The 26519-nt window shown below is 35.8% G+C and overlaps 1 protein-coding gene across 1 annotated transcript in view; it reads left to right on the forward strand.

Moving 5' to 3' along the window:
• RAD50 (RAD50 double strand break repair protein) overlaps positions 1-26090 on the forward strand; it is a 39669-nt gene extending 13579 nt beyond the window's left edge. Inside the window, exons 9-26 of the mRNA XM_048861330.2 lie at positions 1221-1414; positions 3318-3524; positions 4394-4576; positions 4807-4964; positions 7023-7198; positions 7835-8072; positions 9802-9991; positions 11196-11322; positions 11645-11838; positions 12247-12357; positions 12944-13036; positions 13116-13229; positions 14081-14208; positions 15577-15801; positions 22731-22816; positions 23350-23492; positions 24620-24753; positions 25588-26090. Coding sequence (XP_048717287.2) covers positions 1221-1414; positions 3318-3524; positions 4394-4576; positions 4807-4964; positions 7023-7198; positions 7835-8072; positions 9802-9991; positions 11196-11322; positions 11645-11838; positions 12247-12357; positions 12944-13036; positions 13116-13229; positions 14081-14208; positions 15577-15801; positions 22731-22816; positions 23350-23492; positions 24620-24753; positions 25588-25774 — 2888 coding nt within the window. The 3' untranslated portion in view covers positions 25775-26090. The remainder of the gene's footprint in view (positions 1-1220; positions 1415-3317; positions 3525-4393; positions 4577-4806; positions 4965-7022; positions 7199-7834; positions 8073-9801; positions 9992-11195; positions 11323-11644; positions 11839-12246; positions 12358-12943; positions 13037-13115; positions 13230-14080; positions 14209-15576; positions 15802-22730; positions 22817-23349; positions 23493-24619; positions 24754-25587) is intronic.
• Positions 26091-26519: the final 429 nt, after the last annotated feature.

The raw sequence follows: 26519 nt of genomic DNA on the forward strand, positions 1-26519 counted from the left end.
AATGTCCTTTTTTAAAAAAGGAATTTACAAGACTGTAGAAGTGTTTTCATGATTTTTTAAAAGTCAGTTAATATTTTTATTTATTTTAGAAAAATAACATGAGACTTGAAATCTAGTCTTTAAAAAAAAGAAAAGTTAAATGTTGTTTTGAATACTGCACGAGACAGACATCCCACTTTCCTGGGATCACAGCAATTACATTTTCCTATTTTAAAAAATTGGAAGTGGAAGGGCATTCTCCCCTGCTGCTGTGTAAAAGGCCCACACAGACTGTGGAAACTGAGTAAAGGTTCAATGCTGCAAACACACTCACAAGTAAATGAGGATAGTCCCACTGAACTCAGTTGACAGGTTCAGCCTTATTGACTACATGGGGGGGAAGTGACAAAATGCTGTGAGATGTACAAAGTAAAAAACAGGGAAAAAAAATTTCTCTAATGTCTGTCAGTTCTAGAAATCATATAAGTTACTTGAAACAATAGTAGGTAAAAATAAATTTTCCAACAGAAGTGAGTTGGGTTTCTTGTTTGTTTTTGGATTGTTGTTTGGTTTTCTCCCCCTTAGGACTTGTTTGTATACAGAAGTTACATTGGTTTAACATAAATCAGTTAAAAAAACAATTTAGGTAAACTGTTGCAACCCACTGTGTGGGCATACCTGCGTTGATTTAAACCTGGTTGTATTTTGTAGCTTGTTTCTGTCAATTTACCAATGAAGGCTAAACCAATAAAAGTCATGTTTAAATTATTTTAGCATCCATACACAAAGTGGCCCTGATTAAATCAGTTTAGCAGTACACCTTTAGTGTGAAACTATGTGGGCACAGCAGACCTGACTAAAAATAAAAGTTACCCTAATTAGCGTATGTTCATTGTCCAAGTTAAGGGAAGTTCAAAAGTAAATAGCTAGCATAAATAGTGATAAGTAAGCTAAACTGTTCGTGTTAATAAATCTAAAGTGGCATCAGTAACATAAGAAATGAAACATATTTCTTTAAAAAAAGACCTTTTAAGAGTCTCTTCAACTATAGAAACTGCTAAAATTCAGTTATTGATGCATGCGATTTAAAAAAATTCAGTAGAAACATCCCTTCCAAGTGATTTGCATATTGAACATAATCAGATATAAGCAACATATGTTCTTGATGTATACACTTCTAAATGTGAACCTTATTTTTTTTGTGTGTGTGTGCGCGCATGTGTGTACAAACATATATGAAGGTCGTCTTCAGCTACAAGCAGATCGTCACCAGCAGGACATCCGAACTAGGGATTCGTTAATCCAGACTTTGGCAGCACTGTTGGAATTAGATGGTTTTGAACGAACACCTTTTAATGAAAGGCAAATTAACAGTTTTCACAAGCTTGTGAAAGAGAGACAAGAAAGAGAAGCAGAAACTGCCAGTCAGTTAATGGTAAGATTTTTGTCACCTTGCTTTATGCATTCTCATAATTAATTCTCATAATATCTGTTTTCATAATGCATGTGACTTGATAGCAGTAGAGTCATCAGAAGTCATGTTCTTTATTTCCTAGTCAAATGTTCACAAGGGACCTACATTACCATTACATTAATCCTTATCTCACAATTAGAATAATAGAATATCAGGGTTGGAAGGGACCTTAGGAGGTCATCTAGTCCAACCCCCTGCTCAAAGTAGGACCAATCCCCAACTAAATCACCCCAGCCAGGGCCTTGTCAAGGCTGACCTTAAAAATCTCTAAGGAAGGAGATTCCACTACCTCCCTAGGTAACCCATTCCAGTGCTTCACCACCCTCCTAGTGAAAAAGTTTTTCCTAATATCCCACCTAACCCCCCCACCCCCCACTGCAACTTGAGACCATTACTCCTTGTTCTGTCATCTGCTACCACTGAGAACAGCCTAGATCAATCCTCTTTGGAACCCCATTTCAGGTAGTTGAAAGCAGCTATCAAATCTCCCCTTTTTCTTCTGTTCTGAAGGCTAAATAATCCCAGTTCCCTCAGCCTCTCCTCATAAGTCATGTGCTCCAGCCCCCTAATCATTTTTCTTGCCCTCCGCTGGACTCTTTCCAATTTTTCCAATTCTAGTATTATACACACAGTTGTCAACCGTTTTTAGAGTATGCTTGGTATTAGAAGATGCTTCTGCCAGGAAGACCTTGCAAGGACACCTTATATTGTTCAGGTGCTGTTGTTTTTTTAAATTACACGCAGTGTAACTTATCATAAGCTCTAATGTAGTGAAAAAACATTTAATACTTGGATTGTAAGTTCCCTGGGGAAGGCACCATCTTTTTGTTCTGTGTTTGTACTGTGCCTAGCACAGTGGTGTTCTTACCCATGACTGGGGCTCGTAGGTAGCACAGCCGCCAACTTTTCATTGTGCTGGTGGGTGCTTAACCCCTGGCTCTGCCCCAGGCCCTACCCCCACTCCACCCCTTCCATCATTGCCACAGCCCCGCCTCTTCCTGCCCCTGTTCCGTCCCCAAGGCTGCCCCCTTTCCCCTCTCTCCCCAGCCTCCTGCACGCCACAAAACAGCTGATTGCTGTGGATGGGAGGGATGCGGAGGTGCTGATTGGCAGGGCCTGCTGGCAGGCAGGAGGATCGGGGGGAGGGGGAAGTGCTGATAGGGGGCTGCTTAGGACCCACCATTTTTTTCCCTGTGGGTGCTCCAGCCCCGGAGCACCCACGGAGTCAGCACCTATGTTAGGTAGTATGGTAATACAAATAATATTCTGCTTAACATGAATGTCTAGAATTGGCTGGAAAAAATCCTCCTTGCCTATGCAAAATTTTGAATTTTGGAAAAAAAACTTTTGTCCCCCATCAGGAGAATCGAAATGGAATTTTTCAGTTTGTTCAGAGGACTGCCCGACTCCTGCTAGGATGGCTGACTCCCCAAACACATGGTTCTTTGGGCTGCCCAGCTTAGAAGCTTGCTGCCCAGGCATTCGGGCATCCCCAGCTCCCAAGCTCTCTGCCAGGTGAACTGCTGAGAAGCGAGGGAAGTGGGTAGATGAGCTGGTGGGAAACCAGGCAAGTTTTTGTTGGAAACCTGCCTGGTGTCTGTCAAAAGATTTGTCAAAATCAACACTTTCTTGCAAAATGATTTGATTTCAACGACTCGGTATTTTCCAACAGAAAAACATTTTGGTGGAGAATTTCCAACCAGCTCTATTACTGTTCCAAAATATTTCAGTGTGTTGCATTAGACAGGTGCCAATATGGTCATAGTGATCTACTTATAGAAAAAAGTCTGTAGGGGGCTTTGTATAAAATAATTCAGCTGTAGATAATTGCTTAGTAACTGTTTTGGATGGCTTCTTTGTTCAGAGAGAATTTGCAGAAAAAGAAACAATGAAACAAAAACAGATAGATGAAATAAGAGATAAGAAAACTGGACTGGAAAAAATCATTGACCTGAAGTCAGACATTCAAAATAGCAAACAGCTTGAACTGAAGAATGTGAAATATGAACTGAATCAGTTGGAGGAGTCTTCAGACAGGATTCTGGAACTGGATCCGGAACTCATCAAGGCTGTAAGATTTTCTATTTGAATAATTTAAATAAATACACACCAAAAAGCATATTTGGTTGTCTTGTTGCTTTTGGTCACATCAAGTATTGCAGATGCGGACAGCAGTAATATAATGAAAGAATCTGATCACCTCTGCCATCCCCAAAACCGTGAAATCTATATCATGTTCTTTGAGAGTAACCTAGATTTTACTTGTTGGAATCAGTCATGATTGTTCTTGGACCCTGAAAAGAACATGGTGCCATGATTTTCACAGTTATAAACTTATAACAAGCCATCCCTATTCCAAGGCAAGTTGTCTAATTGCTGCCTCCTTACTTGTGCTTTTTTAGCCAAATGTTTGTACTTGTTTGCTTATAGCTGAAGAATTTAATGCATCATGGAATTTCTCCACATAGTCTTTCCCTTAAGTAAAACTCTTAAGTGTACTTTATCATTCAATGGATGCCAAAAAGCAAAGACCAAACAGGATGTGGATGAGGCACATTGAAGCCATATTCTATCTATCTAGCACCTTAACAGAGGAATGAAAACTCATTTTTCTTCTTACGTTAGCATCCATCAGGGTAGAAGATGAGCAGTTGGGGAGGCTGTACAACCTTTTTGGAGTCTTAACATCCATGTCCTCTTTTCTTTGTTTTACATCCCTTACTTACAGCCCCATTTCATAGCCTTCATCCTTCTGTCTGGAGTCCTTTCCGATCATGTAATTGTCCTTCCTTTATCCATCAGAGTTATTACTGTTGAGTAATGAAAATCCCTTCCTCTTGTCTCATTATCAGTCTGACTTCATTAGTCTTGTTTGAATTGGCATAATTATAAATCACATTTTAAAAATAAATCTTTGGTTGATTTTATTTTTCTGTTTAGGAATGTGAACTAGATAAGGCTGAGAAGAACAGCAATGTGGAAGCTCTTGAATTGGAGGTACAGAAACTTCAGAATGAGAAAGCAAACCTGGACAAGGTCCTTCGGAAATTGGATCAAGAGATGGAACAGCTAAACTTGCATACCACAACAATCACTCAAATGGATATGTTGACGAAAGACAAAGTAGCGTATTTTTTTTTATTTTCCTAGTATCTTCCTTATTAAGAAATGTACATGAAGTTAATATCTTTCATTGAGGCTTTATGAGGAGCAGTTATTTATCAGAATCTTACATCATTAATTGCATAAAAAATTGTGCATTTGAAAAAAGATGTAACTTTATAAGTACACTGAATAAAATAACAGTTTGTGAATATAGAAAAGTATATTTTAAGAGTATTTTGTTCCCCAAGGTGGACAAAGAGGAGCAGATCAGAAAAATAAAATCTAGACATATTGATGAATTGACCTCATTGCTGGGATATTTTCCTAACAAAAAACAGCTTGAAGATTGGCTTCATGCTAAAACTAGAGAGATTAATCAGACAAGAGACAAGCTTGCCCAACTTAAGTAAGTATTCATTTGCTTGATTCTGGCTTCAGAATTAATTTCTGAAGTTAGTTCATTTTGAAGATGGAGATTTTAATCCATTGTTTCTGTTACCTTACTACAGATATGTCTTGTTTGATTTATTATTGTTTGTTGCATCTTAAAATTAATGCGTATATAAGGTCAGAAGGGACCGTTATGCTAATCTAGTCTGACCTTCTGCATAACACAGGCTAAAAAACCTCACCCAGGAATCTCTATATCAAGCCCATAATTTCAGTTTGTAAAATTATTGAGGCCCCAGTCCTGCAGTGGGATACATATTGACAGACCCCCTTATAGCTGTGCAGAATCCAGTTGAAGTTCATGAGACTCCATATAGATCTGGTTATAAGATTTGAGACTCAATGATACTGCAAAGTTCAGAAACATGAAATATAATGATCAGTCAAGAAATATACTTTTCTTGAAGAATAGAATGACAATTTGGTTTGGGTTTCATCCCCTTATGGTTGTAGAATAATGTTTTATTCAATAATATAAGTCTGATTTTTTTTTATATTGGAAATATCCACGTACGTTCTGTAATGGACTTTGTTTATAACTGTTAGGAAGCAGTCTAATTTTAGAATTCCTAACAAATATATTTTTGCATATGTAACTTAGCCCCCTTTCACAAGGATACTTAAGCCAAAAGCCAGTTCAAAATATTTTTAGAAAATGGGTTAGTATTAGGGCTGTCAATTAATCGCAGTTAACTCATGGAATGAACTCAAAAAATTAATCGTGATTAAAAAAGTTAACCACGATTAATCGCACTGTTAGACAATAGAATACCAATTGAAATTTATTAAATATTTGTGGATGTTTTCTACATTTTCAAATGTAATTGAAATCAGTATAACACAGAATACAAAGTGTACAGTGCTCACTTAATTTTTTTATTACAACTATTTGCACTGTAAAAAACAAAAGAAATAGTATTTTTCAAATCACCTAATACAAGTACTGTAGTGCAATCTTTTTATTATGAAAGTTGAACTTGCAAATGTAAAATTATGTACAAAAATAACTTCATTCAAAAATAAAACAATGTAAAACTTTAGAGACTATACGTCCACTCAGTTCTACTTCAGCCAGTCGCTCAGACAAACAAGTTTGGTGTTACAATTTGCAGGAGATAATGCTGCCTGCTTCTTGTTTACAATGTGACCTGAAAGCGAGAACAGGCGTTCGCATGGCACTTCTGTAGCCAGCATTGCAAGGTATTTACATGCCAGATATGCTAAATATTGGTATGCCCTTCGTTGTTCGGCCGCTATTCCAGAGGACATGCTTCCATGCTGATGATGCTCATTAAAAAAATAACACGTTAACTAATTTTTTGACTGAACTCCTTGGGGGAGAATTGTATGTCTCCTGTTCTGTTTTACCCGCATTCTGCCATATATTTCATGTTATAGCAGTCTCAGATGATGACCCAGCACATGTTCGCTTTAAGAACACTTTCACTGTAGATTTCACAAAACGCAAAAAAGGTACCAATGTCAGACTTCTAACCAACCCAAGGTTTAGGAATCTGAAGTGCCTTCCAAAATGTGAGAGGGATGACGTATGGAGAATGCTTTCAGAAAACTTAGAAGAGCAACACTCAGATGCGGAAACTATAGAACCAGAACCACCAAAAAGAGAAAATCAACCTTCTGCTGGTGGCATCTGACTCAGATGATGAAAATGAACATGTGTCAGTCCGCACTGCTTTGGATCGTTATCGAGCAGAACCCATCATCAGCGTGGATGCATGTCCTCTGGAATGGTGGTTGAAGCATGAAGGGACATATGAATCTTTAGCACATCTGGCACGTAAATATCTTGCGGCGCTGACTACAACAGTGCCATGCGAACGCCTGTTCTCGCTATAGTATTCCTTATAGATTAGGTTTTCAGCCAAAACTAGCAGGAATTTGTCCAATGTGAATTTGAGATTCAAGCTAACCTAATAGTTTCTGGGCTATAATGGTTTGTAAGCTTGTTTCGGTGCCCTTCTTTAATATAAGAATTCACACATTCCTGTTTCAGTAAAGAACTAGCTTCAGCAGAACAAAATAAAAATCATACCAGTATTGAGTTAAGAAAAAAAGAAGAGCAGTTGTCCAATTATGAAGACAAACTTTTTGATGTTTGTGGAAGCCAAGATTTTGATAGTGATCTGTACAAACTTCAGGATGAAATTGAAAAGACTTCAAAGCAGCGAGGTAAGTTTATGTATTTCTTCACTTTCTTCTAAGCTCTTTTTAAATTTAAATTCCAAATCTTAAGACGGTAATACTGCCTGTTATATGGAGTAGTGGGTCCTTATCTTTATTTGTGAGATGAGCAATAGTTAATATAAAATTTTATATAAGGCCCAACCTGAAGGTGCCACATTTAAGAATAAAATTAAAATCAGTTTTCCTTAGTTTCTTTTACTTCTATATTGCATGTAAACAGCCACGAAAACATTTTTGTTATCTCAGTGAATTTGCTACCTTATTACTTTATTCTTATAAATTTACTAATAACTACTTTGACGTAGTAAATATGTAGGTCCTGATCCTGGATTGTGTCAAAGCTGGGAGAATATTCCACTACCTGGATCTGCCAGCTATACAATAGACCTGGCTCGTCGTGCCTAATGTTAGCAGAAGAGTCTAGTAGTATTCAAAGAAAATTACAGTCACTTTCACAATTCATTTATTTAAGAGAGAGCAATTTAAGCTAAAATATTCCATTGTTCTGTTAATTTCACAGGTTTCAACTTTGTTTCCTTTTATAGTGCTACAAATTATTGTTGCAGATTTGGTTATTCACTGCTTTAATTGACAAACTTTAATTTATTCTTTTAAAAACAGCTATGCTTGCTGGAGCCACAGCAGTTTATTCACAGTTTATTACACAGCTGACAGATGAGAACCAGTCATGTTGTCCAGTTTGTCAGAGGGTCTTTCAAACAGAATCAGAACTGCAAGATGTAATTAGCGATCTGCAGTCCAAGTTACGTCTTGCTCCAGATAAACTGAAGTCAACAGAGTCTGAGCTTAAAAGAAGAGAAAAGAAGCGTGATGAAATGATGGGGCTTAAACCAATAAGGTAAGGTACCATGCAAAGTATACTGCACCTCTTGTTACACACTTTTAAAAGGAATCATATTATTCCAAATGATGATAGTTTCTGTGCGTTACAAAGAACAAGGATAAACGTGAGGAAAATATTTTGAAGTAGATAATTCAACTCTCAAAACACTAACCCTTGAAAGTGTCATTACATCAATATATAATAACCAAGAGCTTTGTCCTCTACTCCGTTTAGACTGTACTATATGTTTGACAATTCCAGTACTTTCACATTTCTGTTGAGGGTTAGGCAGAGGAATTGGTTAAGTGTTGCTTCTTCAGAGGTCATGTCCAGTATAAAAAAATCCTTCATTTTTTTTTTTCACTTTTTAACATCTATATAATTAAAATGGTGAAATTATTTATGCTGTCACTAAAATGTCTTCATTCTACTTCATGTTAAATATGTTTGCCATAAGTGCTGAAGCAGAGGCTATGTTACTGAAAACAAACTGTGAATCAAGCTCACCATTTTACAAACATTTTGTTACAGGAGATATAAATCAATTATTTTTATTAATCTTTCTGTTTCTGAGAAGGTTTTGTGAATTCAGACCTTCTGGAGCAGAAGTTCTGAACTTGGGATCTGCGGGGACATCCTAGTGGGTCCCCAGTACCTCCTCTGTATTGCTGAGGTTCAAGTGTGTGTGTGTGTGTGTGTTTTCCTGCCTTTTTTGGAATCCATCCTTGTATCCGTATACTGCTAATCCAGGGGTTCTCAGACTTTTGTACTGGTGACCCCTTTCACACAGCAAGCTTCTGAGTGCAACCCCCCTTATATATATAAAAAAAGTGTTTTTAATGTATATTTCGCACCATTATAAATGCTGGAGACAAAGTGGGGTTTGGGGTGGAGGCTGACAGCTCGTGACCCCCCATGTAATTACCTCATGACCCCCTGAGGGGTCCCGACCACCAGTTTGAGAACCCCATCCCTGCATGGATTGAATTTTATCCCTTGACATTAGATATTTCTAAGGAGCAGTTTAATTGTTGTTGTCTTTGAAATTTACCAGATAGCAGTTAATGTTGAAAAAAAATCACCAGATGGATTCCTGCAGATCTCTCTACAAAGATTAATTCTCCTTGCTTCAGAATTGTCTGCATCTTTTCAACTGGGAAAAATGTATCACACAGGGCACTTTGAATTACTCTCCTTTTCTTCTCTCCCAACTCTCCCAAAACAAAACTGAAAAAAAGTTTAGCATTCATGTCAGTACCAACAAGATTTGGGGTTGGGGTGGAAAACGCATGAATTTTGCAGAGGTGAAGGATCTCCAAGCTCAGGAAATGTTGGGAGCCTGTTTTCTAGTAGAGTCTGGTTAGCTCAGGGTTGCATGGGACTTAGTGTGTAAGGGCAGGGGCCGGGGGGGAATACACAATATAAAAAGCTGAGATGCTTTTTCTTCACAAGGTGGTAGTATTGTATAGTGGTTTTCTGTAAGATCTGAGACTAGCATGAGCACATTGCTTTGATAAGGTTTCTTGGCTTTGAACTGATCTTAGCTGACTGAAAGGATAGGATCTGTTACCATAGGTTGATGAATGAGATAACCAGATAGGCAGGTTTCAGTAAGTGACAATTTCTGTAAAATGGTTCCATCTACTCCAATTCTAAATCATAGCACAAATTACACATTATATTGAACTTAAGCTACTATTTTTAAATGGGCAATTGTTATTATAGATTTATATTTTATATTAAGGCAGACCATCGCTGAACTTAAAGAAAAGGACATACCAGACTTAAGAAACAAGCTACAGAATGTAAACCGAGATATTCAGCGCCTAAAGAATGATGTAGAAGAACAGGAAACTCTCTTAGGTACAGTTATGCCTGAGGAGGAAAGTGCCAAAGCATGTTTACAAGATATAACACTTATGGAAAGGTATCAGGTAAGTTTACTAGATTTATTAATGAATAAAATAACACTCCCTTAGTGCTACCTTGGTATGCAGTCCATCACGGTGCCTCTAAATGTTGAAGAATCTCAAAGCCAATAGAGGAAAAAAAGGATTTAAAAAAAATAATACCAAACTTATCATATGTTTTGGGTGATGATAATATTATATACTTGTATAGTGCCCTTAATTTCAGAGGATACTAAAGTGCTTTACAAACAATTCACAAGCATCACTGGGTTTGTAGAACTCCATGGTGGAAGTAGGTGAAAGATCTTTTTCCTGTGTTCTCCAAGTGGGAACACAATCACTTTGGAAGCAACTCCTAATTAGTAACTGAACTGTCCTTTACACCCCTAACCTTCTGCCACTCTATTCCAACTCTTCCTGCATCTGGGCTTCATACTATGTGCCTCTCCAAATATTGCCCATTTGCTATAGCTCCATCCACATACATGTGGGGGCAGCATTTGCCTCATAATTAAGTGAAAATATTCATGCAGCACTGAATAAGAGAAGATAAATTCAAGAATGTTCCTAACTCTGACTGATTTTTTAAAAAAACAATACAATAGCTGACATAGTTTCAGCTGTGTCAAACCGTGGCACAGTGTTTAAAGGTGTCAAATGGGCAGGAAATAAAGTCCTATACTTCTGCACCCTGTATGATTTGAAGTAAGTCATGTTGATCATACTGATTTAAAATTCCCTTAGTTCTGAATGCATCATTATATATTTATTACTCTGGCTACATTTTTCCTTTCTTTGTTTCAACAGACCTTAAGTGTAAGCTTTTACAAATGTGCCTAATTTAATAAAATGGACTACAAAATTACATCATCTATTTTACACACTGAATTTTTCAGATAGAAACCTTTGTGTGAATGCTGTTTTCCCGTGCACAACTGAAGTTCTGAATTTGAGAATATTTAGGTGTTCAAAATAAATTATGCAATTTTGGAATCTGCGTTAAGAACTCTTTGCAAATTTTGTCTATAGTATAAACTCATTTTCTAATAACCTCATCCATTTGTACATTTGTTTTAAAAATAAATAGTACATTTTAGATTAAAACACATTTTTTAGTATAAGCTGCTCTGAATTTGAAGTAGTATAAGTGCAAGATTGTTTTCTTAAAGTTATTAAATACAGCAGTCAACAGTACAAAAATCTTAACGTTTTTTCCTGTTATTTTCAGACTGATCTCAGGGATGTTGAACGAAAAATTGCACAGCAGGCCAATAAGCTGCAAGGGGTAGACTTAGGTCGAACTGTTATACAAGTAAGCAAGGAAAAACAAGAAAAAAAACACCTGTGGGATACAGGTAAATCATAGAATTAAACTGTTAGTTTCCCAGGCACTATGCATTTTGAATATTGAAAGTAACTTTTTAAAACTCTGTATTTTAAAGTATATGCTTATTTATATTTTTAATGTTTTAAAGCAATAGTTGATGATTATTTAAGATCTTTTAATGAAATCTTATGTCAGGCATACTGCTTCTCATTTTTCATTGGAATGTTTTGTGTGTTATGATCTGTCATCTGATACTAAGAGTAAGATTTCAGTTAGTGCAGAGTAAAAGGTGTTTTGGTTAATGTAAGGTTGATTAAATGTGTTTTTTTTTTTAATTTATTTTTCTACAGTTACTGGTAAAATTGAGTTAAATCAAAAACTTAAACAGGACCAGCAGACTCAGATCCAGCAGCTAAAGAGTACAGTGAATGAACTTAAAGCAGAGAAGCTACAAATTTCCAGTAATATGCAGCGTCGACAACAACTGGAAGATCAGACTGTAGAATTGTCCACTGGGGTTCAGTCTTTGTACAGAGAGATCAAAGTAAGAAAATCCAATAGTAATTTATTTACTTTTGCGGAAATACTGTTAAATATTTAATTTAACTGGGGTACGCTAGGATTAACTTTGTCCTATTTTAACATTATCAGTTATCATGGAAATTAAGATTTTTTTTTTTAAATTTCTCATCTTTATTTTGCCACCATATAAATTTGGGGACCTATAGCACTTGCTTTATCGGCATATTCACAATTTCATAAACCCTGAAAAAATAAACATACTTCCTTAAAAAAACATTCCAGGTCACAGAAAAACCATGTCTGTTCACATTCATGCATGTTTTTTTTTTCACAATTTTAGAAGCAATAACATGAAACAATCTCTAAGGCATTGAGAAGATAAGGATGGATTTCTAATGGAAATTAAGCATCTTGGCCTTTTTTCCCCCAGGAGGCGAAGGATCAGCTATTTCCTTTGGAAGCAACTTTAGAAAAACTTCAGCGGGAGAGAGTAGATCTAATCAACAAAAAGAACACAAGTAACAAAATAACACAAGAGAAGGTTAGACTACTTATCACATGTTAGTAAAATATATTTTGCTTGTTGGGATAGTAGAAATTCAGTCAATTAAAATTACACACTCTTTTAGACAAAGGTGCAGGGCCTTTGTCATCAGGAAGTTTGCCTTGTTGAGAATTGTGGTGGATTTACATAGGTTGCTTCACATTAATCTTCTACTATCAAATGTGTGAGATTGTTTAGAATTTATATTGGTACTCACTGCCAAAGCACCTGGCTACTTTACATTTCTGACAGCAATTAATTAAAAATCAATAAAATGTAGTAATATAATAAATAGCCTTGTTAGGGAAAAAAAGCTCTGTGTAACAACAGTCATAAAAATAACTATGCATCTATCTGCTAGAAAATATAACATTTTAATGTGTTTTGAAAAATATGGTAATGTGAGAGAAACTGGATTATACTTGGCTTTTAAAAACTAAATGGTTTCACAGCAAAGTAAACTTTAGCTATGATAATGATCTGCACTTTGAAAATGTTCTGTACTTAAAGTTTATGCAGTTCTGTGAAGTATATATATTTCTTAGACCTAAACCTATATTTCATTAGATACTTTTCTCCACAGATAAATGAGATCAAAGAGAAAGTTAAAAATATCCATGACTATGTGAAAGAAATTGAGAAATATATTCACGGAGGAAAAGAAGACTATAAAAAGGTAATTTTATAATAAAGAGAATAAAAATACTCTTAAACTTTATTTTTTATTAAACTAACAAAATTTCCTTTTTGTGTAGCAAAAAGAGTCTGAACTTGATGAAGTAAAAACTCAACTATCTGACTGTGAGAAACAGAAAGAAAAAATAAATAAAGAAATGGGAACAATTAGACAAGACATTGATACTCAGAAGGTAGGTTCCGACTCATCTTGGTTTATGATAGAGCATATACTGAATGGTTAGGCCTTGATTCTGTAGGTGGGTCCAGGCAGGTGGTCCCTAGCACCCAGGCAGAACTGCGGTGACTCAGGAGTGACCTTCGCTGGCACAGGGTCTTCCCACATAGATCAATTTGCCTGATCAAGACCTTAGTGAGAATAATTACCATGTATCAGCCCAAAAAATTGCAAGATTTACACATTCTAAAGTAGACGCATTCTTGAAAAGCGGGGTCTGTAATGTTCAGTTTACGTGGTAGTCCAAAAGAGATAAGTATATAGTGTAATTAACAGCCTACATTTTCAGAAGTGACTAGTAATTTTGTGTCTAGAGCCTTCTGAGTAGGAGGGCCCTTTAAGGATACCCAGAAACCAAGGCATCAGAAGCAACTAGTCACTCTTGAACATGTTTATTAGCTTGTACCTGTGCTCTTTCAATACTTGAAATTCTTTGATGGTGTATTTAACAAATACTACATATATTCTCAAGCATGAGATTGGATTTATCTCATTTTTTCCACTATGCTATGTGTTTAATCAGAATAAAGTATTATTGTGACACCTAAATTTTATTTATTTGCAAGCAAAAATCCCACTGGCAGGTCTGATATTTTATTATTAATAATATTCGTTGTAACGCCTAAAGGCATTTTGAGGCATACATGGTTCATGGAAAATTTCATCTCTGATGACTTATCTGTCAGAGCCATTGATTAAAATAATCAAAAGCTTTCATTTAGTTGTGGAAAGTCATGTTTTTTGTAAAAACATGGAATTTGAAAAATGCATTAATCTGTTAAACCACTTGACTTTATTTGACTTTAGATTCAGGAAAGATGGCTAGAGGATAACCTTACATTAAGAAAAAGAAATGAAGAGCTAAAAGAAGTTGAAGAAGAACGAAAGCAAAATTTGAAGGAGATGGGGGAAATGAAAGTTCCACAGCTGAAAAAGTAGGGGTATCTTATCTTTTTAAAAAAAAAATAACATCTTTCAATGTTAAGCGGGTATTTTCAAGAAGTTGATCACATCTTAACAGAGAATTGTTTCATGGACAACCTTTCCTCCACTCACACAGACCACTTCCCCTCCAAGTTCATGCTTGCGTAAAATCCCTGTGTCAACTATAGCATAAGCTAATTGCTTAAATTAAAAAGTGGTGCTAATTAAAAGTACATTAAATATTTTCCTGTCTTTTTGTGTGTCATTTAGTAGTAGGAATTAAGAGGAAGGCCAGCAAATTTTTGTTGTTTTGATCAGCAAATATTCCAGAAACCATAGTTTTGAGGACTGCTGCTTTACAAAATCTCCAAAGGTCCAATCCTACAAACACTTCTTACATGAGTGAAGTTACGCGCGTGCATAAGTCCATTTGATGTTTGTGGGACTCCTCATATGAGTAGTCACTCACGTGTGTTTGCAGGATCTAACCCAATGTAATCATATATGCTTTGTGACTACTGTGGCAACCAGTCCTGCAAGTAGCATTTCAGATAGAATTATAAAATAACAATACCACCACTTTTATATAACACGTCTAATACAGCTTAATATTTTATGAGCAGTGTATCTTTTCCGATAGTTTTGTAATATGAAATTTAAAATGTCATGTATGATTGTCTCATTTTAAAAAATGTAGCTAGGGAGAGTATCTTTGCCCTCTTTCTTGTTGCTGCACGTTGAATGGTTTCAATGATTTTTCCATTATAATTCCAATCAATGGGTGGGGAATTAATTCACTTCTCCAGACAAGTATATCTTGTCTTCATGTCTTTTTTTTCATGCTCAATCCTGCTTGCATTAAAGCCAATGGCAGATCTTCCATTGATTTCAGCAATTTTGGTATTAATCCCTTGGGATTGTATATTCTTTGGGACAGTAGCTATTTTTTATATTTGTTAGTACAGTGCCAAATGCAGTATTGGCACCTAACAAATTATCAAAATAATAATCTTGTTGCTGAGCAGCAGCATGAATAATTAGGTCCATAATGTCAGACTAGCTATTTTATATATTTCTAGCATTCCGGCCTCCAACATTGGTCATTTGTTTTCTCTAACTAGATAGTGGCTTTAAATTTATTCTGTAAACAAATTTTATCAAAAATGTTTTCTCACTTTTTGCCAATATTAAATGTACTTCCATAGTACGCTTCCAACTTTCAGACCAATAAATATACCTTAGGCCTGGTGGATTAATTTCTAGTACTTAAATTTGTATACAAAATGTTACTTTCCGGCATAAATAGGGAAGTAGGGCTGTTTTTTAAAGACTTAAATGCTGAACACATAATATACCTTGATTCCTCTCTTATTTGACAGTGAACGACAACGTCTGGAGGAGAAAATAGAGGATTTGAAAAGAAATCACAGTTTGGCATTAGGTCGGCAGCATGGATTTGAGGAAGAGATCATTCGGTTTAAGAAAGAGCTTCGAGAATCTCAGTTCAAAGATGCGGAGGAAAAATACAGAGAAATGATGATTGTTATGAGAACAACAGAGCTGGTAAACAGGGACCTAGACATGTACTACAAGGCACTTGATAAGTGAGTATTTTAATATGATGACACTCCCTAAACGTTTAGAGACTGTTTTACACTTAGAAACATCACACACCTCTCTCATGAGCCTAAAACTAAAATAATTTTTGAAATGCAATATTATCTTTTGCAGTGCAAACTATGCCACTAAAGCTGACTTATCATGTGTAGCTATTGGGAAAAAAAAGTCTGATCAATATTCTTTTCTCCCGAGATGTAATTTTAAAAAGACATTGTCAAGCCCAAGGTTGACTGGGTCAAAATTGGTTAGGTTTTGATCAAAGCAAATTCTTCAATTTAATAAAAATAAATTATTCATATAGTACACTTAGGAACAACAGTGTATAACAAACCATTGGTGAACACAACAGGAAAGGGAAGAGTTTTGGTATGGAAACAGCTTTCAATTTCAAGCTTTCTAGGATAAATTCAAAATAGTGAGTAAATTAATTCTTAAAAATTCTTGACATTCTTGAAAAATACCATGATTCTTTCCCTGATATAAAATCAGTTATTTAAGTTTAAAGGTCCTATAGAAATATGAGGTATTTCTTTTTCAATGGTTCTATAATATTTATCCTGAAAACTTGCAACCGGAACTTCTTTATAGCTAGAAGATAGGATGAAGATAGCTGCATTTTCTTAAAACAAATTTTATTAATGAAGAAAATAATTCAGCACATTGCACAAGATTGGAACCATTAAAATGTCCCCAGAAATTAAGGTATATCTGTCATCATGTCATCCACTCCATTTTCATGTATGCAATCCAGCTGAACCAGTTAAGTCATAACAAAGTTGTCTTCCTAACCCTCTCAGACCCATTTCATTCCCAGTTCTTTAGAGAAACTCTTTGGGTCTGGATGTACATGTTAGGAGGTATGGGAGAAGATTCATATCATTATATTCATTCACTGGACAGTTTTGCTGAACCTAAACGATAATACAGGATCATTCTGTTGGCCTTTTGTGTAGAACTCTCTCCGTGCTATGAAACCCACTTTCATGGGGCTCCCCAGGGAAGCTAAAGGCAGAGGTAACCCAGGCAGCACTGTTCCCTAGCAGCAGAGTTGTCTGGGAACCAGAGGAGGATCCAAAGGTGGTGTGGAAACACAGGGTCTCCATGCAGATTGTCCTGTTCTCCTATAGATCCTTTCCCACATAAAGGAATTTTTTAGGAAACTGTATAAGGAGAGTCGCACAGAATTTTCATTTTCTTATCACTCCCTCTGATCATTGGCACGCCTCATACCGTTTTTTTTACGGGGGGAATGGGGAGGGAGTAAACTTTCGACTCAATAAAGATACACAAGGTATAACTGTTATGGATAATCAGGGATTTCTTTCTGCAGTTTTTCTCTCATTTAGCCCCAAAAGACAAAAAGTCAAAAGTAACAGTTATGAGCACGGTGGAATTTGGTTATCACACCCATTTTTTCCTCTTCTTTTCTATATAAGTTCTTGTACTACCTTCATTACCATAGTATCTTAGTACCTTCTAGTCACGCACTAAGCAATATGATTAGCATTTGTCACAAGTGCTTTGCTCTTTCTAACTCTCTCTCATACCAAGTGGAGAATTATGTGTGCAGTGTAGTGTTTTGACTTGGAGGGGTTTGAGGGTTTTTTAATGTATGTGCTGTGTTTTCTGTTAGAGAAGAAAAGATTGAACAAGTGCTCCTTAGAGTAGAGTGTGGTGAGGTTTGTGATGGTCCTTACTTCCTGTGGGAGTCCTTACGTCCTGTCATTCAAGTCTCAGATTGACCTCCTCAAGAAAGACTTTTCTCTTGCACAGAAGATCTTTCTCTTCTGGTAGAAAGCTCCATTGTCCCCAAGAAGCAGAACTGTTGATCGCAGTCTTCATTCCAGAGCTTTAGTTGATCTTTTTGATACGCTCAGCTGACCTAGGCTATTGAGTACCTTGCAGATAAGGATTGAGAACTTGGTGTTGATATTCTATGGGAAACCAGCATAGAGAGTGGAGAACAGGTTACATGTGCTTGTGGTAGCCCGAACTCCTAAAGAGATGTGATGAAGCATTCTGTACTAGTTGGAGTTTCGTAAGGGCTTATGGCTTCATGCCCAGGGCCTATGTTAAATGAATGTAAAGATAAAGCAAGCTGTTGGGGACTGTTTTTCCTCCATAATTTTTTTTTAAAAGCAATAAACTAGTTTTCCTTTCTACTGGGCTTACAATTTTTCATCAGTAAAGGTATTCTACATGTTTGTTTTACAATGGAATTTAAACTCCAACAAATATTCTTTAGTGTCTTCTGTATTTTACAAAGATTTAGAGACACAGAGAGCACAGTTTGGGGCTAATGTTATGATACTTAACATATTATAGTAAATTATCACAATTATATTAGTCTTTTATGGATGCACTGCGGATGTATAAAGGTTAGTCCTCCATTGATAATGACTTAACCAGAGATGGTTATATATTGTGATGAACAAGAATTAAAATTTAAATTTATTACAGTTCTGTTCAGTACATATTACCTCGTGTTTTTTCTGCGGTGTTCAAAGGTTGATTTTCAGTGAAAGTATACTTTCTTTACATGTAAATTTTTTCAGAATATGAAATTAGTGTAATAGAAGTAATTTTATTACTACAAAAATTAATTTCAGTTAGATTTGTTAATATTCCACTATAAGCCTCTCCAAAATTCATTAAATAGTGAATGTTGAAATTTAGTGTGCAACCTTGCACACTAAATTTTTACCTTGCAACCTAAATGGACGTGCTCTCCAGGAATTCCCCTGCAGGTTTCCCTTTTAGAGTTCAGAACTCACTTGCATAGTATAGATTCTATTGTGTGTCTGTTTAAGGCAATACAGGAAATCCAGTCATGTAATTTCAAGAAAAAACAGATAAGCATCACTTATTGGTAATCTACAATAATCAGTGAGAAGAAATGTTGCCTCTAATGGTCAGAGTTTGAAATCTCTACATGTAGGCTGGGAAGGTTTTATGTGCACTTTTGTGTTGTCAGGTTTTCGCTGTAAGATTTTACATAGTTTTATTGTTTTGAAATTTGAAGATTGGTAATAAATATTGATGAGTAACAAATTCCTAAGTCCTTGAGAATGTTTTGAAGTTTTTTCCTACATTCGTGCTTAGCAATTCCTATTAACGGCATTGGGAATTTTGTATATCCCAACAAGAGGTAGAGAATGTTTCTGTTGATGGGCAGGTGGGAAAAATAGTTTTTTAAAATTGTACATTTTATTGTCCCAGTTTAAAAAAGGAAAAAAGAAACATTCATGCAAATGACGTGAGCCAGCAATCTACTTCTATTTCCATGTTCTTATCTGATATTATAGCAAAGCACCAGGTTGAGCACTGCTTTCTGTTTAAAGGTCAACTCAAAAATGCATCTTTCCTTCAGTGCTTACTTCTTACAGGTCTTTGGTTCAATGTCAAAAAAAGAAATGATTCAACATAAAAAACATACGTTTGATATTATTAGGTGGGGGATTCAAATGAAATATAGGATTAATAAAGTTCTTATGTCAGTTTTACTACTGTAGAACAAGGTGGGTGGAATTTATTAGTAGAATTAAGCATTTCCAAATGATTGAAACAGTATTCTTGGTAGAGCCAGAAGGGGGAAAAGAGTCCTCTGCATTCTGTAATCAAGAAGATACTACTCTATGTCCCCTCAATACCTGCTACCTGCAAAGCCCAACATATTATTGACTTGACTTCTTGACTGCAGAGTGAGTGCCTGAGTTGACTTTTGAAGCCTAACCCCTTCAAAATACTAAAGGGGAAAAAATGTTTCTTTTTCTAGCTAAAAGGGAGAAAGAGCACACATTTCTATATACATGTCAACCAAAGACCCAAGTTTATTTTTTATCCTTTTTGACTGTTAATACAAAAAGCCTTCCCACCATAAGAATGATGCTCACTAATCTGACGTTCCCTTCCACCGAATAAACTCCTACCAACAATAATAATAAAAAGGAAACGACTAATATCTAAAAAACCAAAGGAAAAAACCCATCCACCTACCCTAAGCAGAGGTTTTGCCTTGAAAAGGGAAACATGTCAGAAATTACATTAAATCTGCTATTGACTTCACCTTTGCCATTGGTTTTACTTTGTAGGTACTCAGATACTATGCTGATGGGCAACAGTATATAACACCAAGATAGATAGATACTCGCAAAATCTCTGAAATTACTTCAGGTTTTAAAATACACTATAAGACAAGACAAAGATAAGAACAAATAAATAATAGTGTGAATTAAGAAATCCTTGACAGAAAAGATTGTTGTTTGGTCAAAAGAGTTGCCACAGGGAAGTATTGTACTATAACTTTTCTCTGTGAGGAAAATTATTAGAATTTATAAGGGACTGTACATTAAAAATACTGTTTAGTTTAGGGGAAGGTTCAGTGCTCTGGGAGCCAAAAGATCAGGAGTTCAGATCTCACCTCTTCCATTCCCTGCTATTTAAATATCTGGGCATTCCATAGCCTTACTAATAACATCAGACTAGATTATCATAATGGTCCAACATGGCCTTAAAATTTATGAATGTATGAAACATATATCTAAATTGAACCTCTGGTTTTTTTTAAAAAAAATGTTCTGCCAAGCTTTGCTTCTCCATCCTTATGAGATAGAAACCAAAACAATCAAATATCTGTCCAGTTTTAAATATTTTTCTTGGCCCTCTAACATTAGTGATTTTCCAGTCTTGTCCAAAAGAATGAGAATTTGTCAAAATAAAAGGAGATGACTGAGTTAAAAAAATTTTCTTCTATTGCAACCATGTTTTCATTTTTATTTTAATTTGCATGTTTTTATCATTTTTAATATACACTTCAGCTGGGCTAAGAGGCAGGGATGGTGAACCATCGTGTGTTGGTATAGAGTTGCTTGCTCATTCCGCTGTAGTCAGTGCCTACAAGTTTGCCTAGTGACTGATCCATAATTTTAAACTCTACAGTGCATACTGAATGTAGCCCAAGCTTCAGATGTTCTTTGATTGTGGTATGTTATATGATGTTCATTAGTCTCTTGCCAGATCTCGTTCACTTCTAAAAGGATTTTATTTTATTTGTGTTTTTAAAAATGAAGGCATATTTGTGCTTTTAAATTTGATAAAGATGGACATTTTTAGTGAAGGAAGACAAAATTATTACAAGGTTCACTTGCAAGACTGAAAAATCCCTAAATGTGACTTAAAATACCATCCTGTTTGTACATGGTGTCATTCCCCACTCTGCTAGTCTGCTTTATTTTTGTATACAGGCAAGCTGTATATAATAAATATTTGAGTGCTTCAAAAGTAGGACTTTGGTAAATTTCAGTACCTGCAATAAATGGATAGAATGGGGCAGGAGGTATAACGACATGTATATGCACACTCTGTCACATGCATATATATGTGTGCCTGCGAAGCAAGACATGGCTGAGAAGTCTTTCTGGGATTTTCTAAGCCCACCATCCTTGATGATATCCCTTTGCCTTCCTGTTGTGCCTAAGTATTGGATGGTTTGCAAATCAGTACATAAGAATTACCTGTATGCTTCAATATTTAGAAATGCTGATTGAGATTTTCAAAATCTAGGATACTTAACCACACATCTCTGTTCATTTTAAATGAATAGCTAAATTCCCTGCATTTCTTTGAAAATCTGAACCATTATGTAGAATCAGTCATAAAGGTGAAAGGCGGTGCTATTTTGTTTCTGTACTGTCAACATTCTGTTCCTTTCATAAAAAAAGTAAATAAAAACTAAATGTTAGCAACATACTAAAAGAACAAAAGAGTTTCTGTTTAATAAAATTGTAATTAGCACCATCCTTTTAAAAAATTACCCCTCTAAGAATCTGAGCTGTAGACATGGTATGTCTGCCAGAATGACAGACATCAAGCACTATAACCAAAAGGTAATGTAACTAGAAATTTAGAATAGAAAGTTTCTTTCAGATCTCTGTTTATGGTAGTTGTGATCTCATTTTTCTGAAGGAGAAACCAAAAAAGACCAATTTTGCAAACATGTATGCACTTGAGTAACTTCATATATTGAACTCAGTGAGGGTACTTACATATGTAAAGATAGTCACCAGCATAAGAGTTTCCAGGGTCAGGGCCTAAGTCTATATAGCTCATAACTTTCGGAATCTTAAACAGGTGTCATTTTTGTGAAAGTTTACTGAGATTTTTTTAAAAATGTGGTGCACCCATAACTTTGAATTTATTTTTGCCACTTTAACGCTAACCATAACTTACTAACCCTAATGTAACTTAATCACAGTTGCTTTGTAGTCACTGCAGGTTTGGGGAACCTTTAATTTTTTTGGTAAAGATTTGAAATGTAGATTTTACATGTGAATTATGATTATATTACAAGTTGTTAGTAGTCCTGTTCTTCAGTGAATGAATGCACATGTAAGAGTTTGCCTACATGGGAAGTTACTGCACTTCAAGTGAGGATGTCAAGCTACAGTATTACTAGTTTGCCATGTGGTACCATCTCATGTGAACACAGCCACAGCGCAGTAAAAGTCCCAGAATGTGGTGGCTTAATGTACTGCTGCGTGGCAAGCTGGTGCGCTGTAGATTCACATCCTGGATTGCTGTGCAGTAAATTGCCATGTAGACAAGCCCTAAGAAGAGCAGTCAAACAATTTTGCTTCCATTGCTCCAACATCTCTCAAGATGAAAATATATTAACATTAAAAAATAAGAGGTTGCGTAAGAGAGGGAATATTTACTTGTTTGTAATGTATTTATTGTATAGATATTTCTGCTACACTCACGACTATAAATTACTATTTTAAAGAGCATTTGAGTACCAACTATTTGCTTAGAAGACATAAAAGGGAAAGTGGTTCTTGCTCCAAGGAGCTTGCAGTCAGCCGCAGTGCACAGTTACACCCAAAGCAAATGGACTGGTTTTTTCACCCTTTCTTAGAGCAATAATGACATTTCACAGCATGAAAATGGAAGAAATCAACAAAATCATTCGTGATCTTTGGCGAAGCACCTACAGAGGGCAAGGTACCTACATTATTTTTTGTAGTTTCAGTTTATCGATATCAGTCTTCAGGTGCTGTCTAGTAGGTATAGAATGTTCTATAATAAAAACTGTGTACTCAAAATATAAAAAGCTAAGATATCAAAATAGAGAAGGTGCCATTCTTCAGAATCTGCATCTGTCCCCCTTTAGACTGTGAGCAGATTGTAGTAGTAATAAAGAATTATGTGGTTAACCATGGTTTGGTTTAATCAGAAGTAATTCATTCGCTTCACATATTTTCCAAAGTTCAGACATCCTTCCAAAGAAAAAACTTGTGCCGGTTAAGCATGCTTCTTTAGTTTTGCCTGTTTGTATAAATTAACCTGCTAATGTCAAAGATTCATCTGATGGCACGAGTGTTCTGAATATTCTTTGTATAATTATATTGCCTACAGTAACACTCTCTCTCCTTCCCAACTCTGTTTAACTATTGCACATTTTACCACCTCACTGTCTCAATCCATTGTTTTAAAACATGTTTTTATAATGAAATTGCATTTTCTTCCCATATTAGATATTGAATATATAGAAATTCGTTCTGATGCAGATGAAAATGTTTCAGCATCTGATAAAAGGAGGAGCTACAATTATAGAGTAGTCATGATAAAAGGAGATACTGCTTTGGACATGCGAGGGAGATGCAGTGCTGGGCAAAAGGTATATTACGGCATTTTATTTAAATGCACATTCGAGGAACAAGAAGTCTGTGGGAGGTTTGGATGTTTGGGAGAATAGGCGTATTCTGGATCTTTAGAAGCGAAGATAAGGAAAGGGGAAAAAATGGCCTAAAATTAAAATGAGTGATTCAAAATATGTCTAGCTGCTCCATGGCACTCATGCATTGACAGGATATTCTATGAAAAGATGCATACAGTTATCAAGCTAGTGTGGGGAATGCCCTCAAATTAATCTCTTGCTGAAAGCAATTCTGTCCCTTTTTTTTTTTTTAAATAAAAATTCCACATGTTACGTTTTGAGGAAAATCTAAGACTTTTGCCAGACAGCAGTGTAAAGATAAAACTAAAAATACTGTTGCAGTAGCCTAGGATGTTCCATGAGAGCCCTTTGTAAATGAGTGGAACGTGTTCATTTCTTTTTCTCCTTAGGCATTTTCTGAGAACTAGTTCATCAGGAAATATGCCTACATCTGTGGTCACTGGAAAGCATCCTTTAGTAGAGTATACCCCTGCTACAATTCCCATTATGTCTTTATAATTTTTACTTGGTCATAAGGTCACATGAGAACCTAATCAATCAGGTTTAGTAACATAGTATCAGCCTGAGTAGTGGCAATTCAAGTGTCTCAACTTCAGAAAAATAATTCAGTGGTTCAGTTGCCTAAAAAGGGACCAGGTCCACTAAGATATACAAACAGATCTCAACCATCCAGTGTCAAAAGGTGTGAGAATGGATCAAAATAAGTGTGATCACCTAATTAAAGACTGTATCTTAATGCATTCTTACATACACATGGAATTAAGTTTCCTGAGATATACTTAATTCTGTTATTTCCTAAGTTTTAGGTACTCCACTTTCCAACCTTCACAACATTCTTTTAGCATAGCTTTTTTGAATTAATTGTTTAATTTAGATTAGAATTTTTTCATTTTGTTCTGTCTGTTAACAGTGAATGAATCTGTTAATGGACATTTACAAACATCTGGCATGTTGTCTTTTAACTCTAAGGCCTGCTGCTGGTTTTTCTTGGTGTTATAAATTGAACAGTTATGTACATCAGTGCTTTCTAATAACATACTGAAGAGTGAGTTTTTATTTTCTTTCAGGTGCTTGCTTCCCTCATTATTCGTCTTGCTCTGGCAGAAACATTCTGCCTCAACTGTGGCATTCTTGCACTGGATGAACCTACCACCAATCTTGATCGAGAGAACATTGAGTCTCTTGCACATGCTCTGGTGGAGTAAGTGACTTCAGCTTTCATTGGGAATCTTTTGGGATGGATGTCTTCTGAGTTTTAATAGACTTGAGCAAGGTGGATTCTTTGTTATAAATAGATTTGGTTTTACACTACTGTGTCTTCATTGACCTATAGAGTTTTAAGAAAGAACAGAATCAGGTCCAGCATTTGCAGTAGTTTTGCCACTGGTTAGAATTTTTTTTTTTTTTTTAAATCTTGCCCAATGGCTTGCTAATTCTGTACACCTCTTACCATATTTTGGGCAGGAAAAGCTTTAGATTCCTGCTTCTTTGTTTGGAAGAGAAGAGAAGAATTGTATCAGTTTTCTTTCATTTTACACATAGCCAAGAAGTAACATGAACGTTAGCTGTTAGATTGTTTGACAGTTTATGCTCCTTGTCTTGGTGCATCCACACTAGGGCTACCGCAGGAACAGTGAAGAGCTTTTTAGTCATGCAGTTAATATGGGTCACAGCTCTTTATTCTTTTATCTTTGCTAAGAGTTCACTACATCCTTGATACTCAGAGCCTAAGAGTATGAACTGTGAAGCATTTTACTAATGGGCAGATTCATTAGATGACAGGAGGAGAGCCTGCATTTGTTTCCAATAGATTCCTGTTTTTGCCCAAATCGTTAATCACATTTTCTTATATATGAAAAATTAAATTAAAAATGAAGAGATAATAATTAGGATGCTACCTTTTTTATTGAATACAGTATTGATTAGAATATTGCATTAATGTTGTTTTAGAGTTTTTTATTTTGTGTATTTGCAAGTTATGTAAAGTTAGCATGCAATTTCCTTAAAAGTGTCCTAAACTTCAACTCTTTCATAGGATAATAAAAAGCCGCTCGCAACAGCGCAACTTTCAGCTTCTTGTCATAACACATGATGAAGATTTTGTGGAGCTTTTGGGCCGTTCTGAATATGTGGAGAAATTCTACAGGATAAAAAAGAACATTGACCAGTGTTCTGAGATTGTGAAGTGCAGTATCAGTTCCTTAGGTTCCTATGTTCATTAGAACTTTGAAGTAATTTTGTATTGTAGGATGACTCAGTAACACAGCAAAAGTTAAGTTACTGGATATGAAGAAAGGAACTATATTTTCTGACACTGAAAAAAAATATAGCTTAATGTTTAAATTCTAGTTAAGTAGTGCAAACTATTGTACTGTTAAACTCTGCATCTTTAAAAAAAATCTAAAATATACACATTTCTGTGCTTGTTTTAAATGTAAATACAAAAATATGGAGGATTTTGAATTATTACAAAATGCTTAGAAAGCACTATAAATGTACCTGGTGCTTTAAAAATATAAATAAAGACATGTTCTTCAAGTATGTGTCAGCATGGATTCCTCTATAGGTGCACATGTCTCATGCATGCAAGGTCAGATTCTTTTGAATAGCAGTGTCTTTTAGGGCTGTGTACGTGCCCTGTGCCGCATAAAGGGCAGTGTCCCACCATCCCTCAATTCCTTCTAACTGCCTGTGATAGCAAGATGGAACCCAGCAAGACTCCAATTTTCTACTTTTCAGAGCTTCAAACTTGTCTTTTTTCAGTTAAATTGCTGAAGAAAATTTATCTTCACCCTTCTTCCATGTTTTCTTTGATTGGATGTCCCCCATTCCTCCCCAAAAGGAGGGACGGGCAGATGGACACACCCACCTACCCACCCTTAAATAGGAGGGCAAGATACTGTATGCCAACATGGTTGACACTAAACCATCAGAGTTCAAATCCTGCCTATCCTGCGATGGACTCAT

This window comes from Caretta caretta, chromosome 8 (genome assembly GCF_965140235.1).
Source record: "Caretta caretta isolate rCarCar2 chromosome 8, rCarCar1.hap1, whole genome shotgun sequence".
NCBI lineage: Eukaryota > Metazoa > Chordata > Testudines > Cheloniidae > Caretta > Caretta caretta.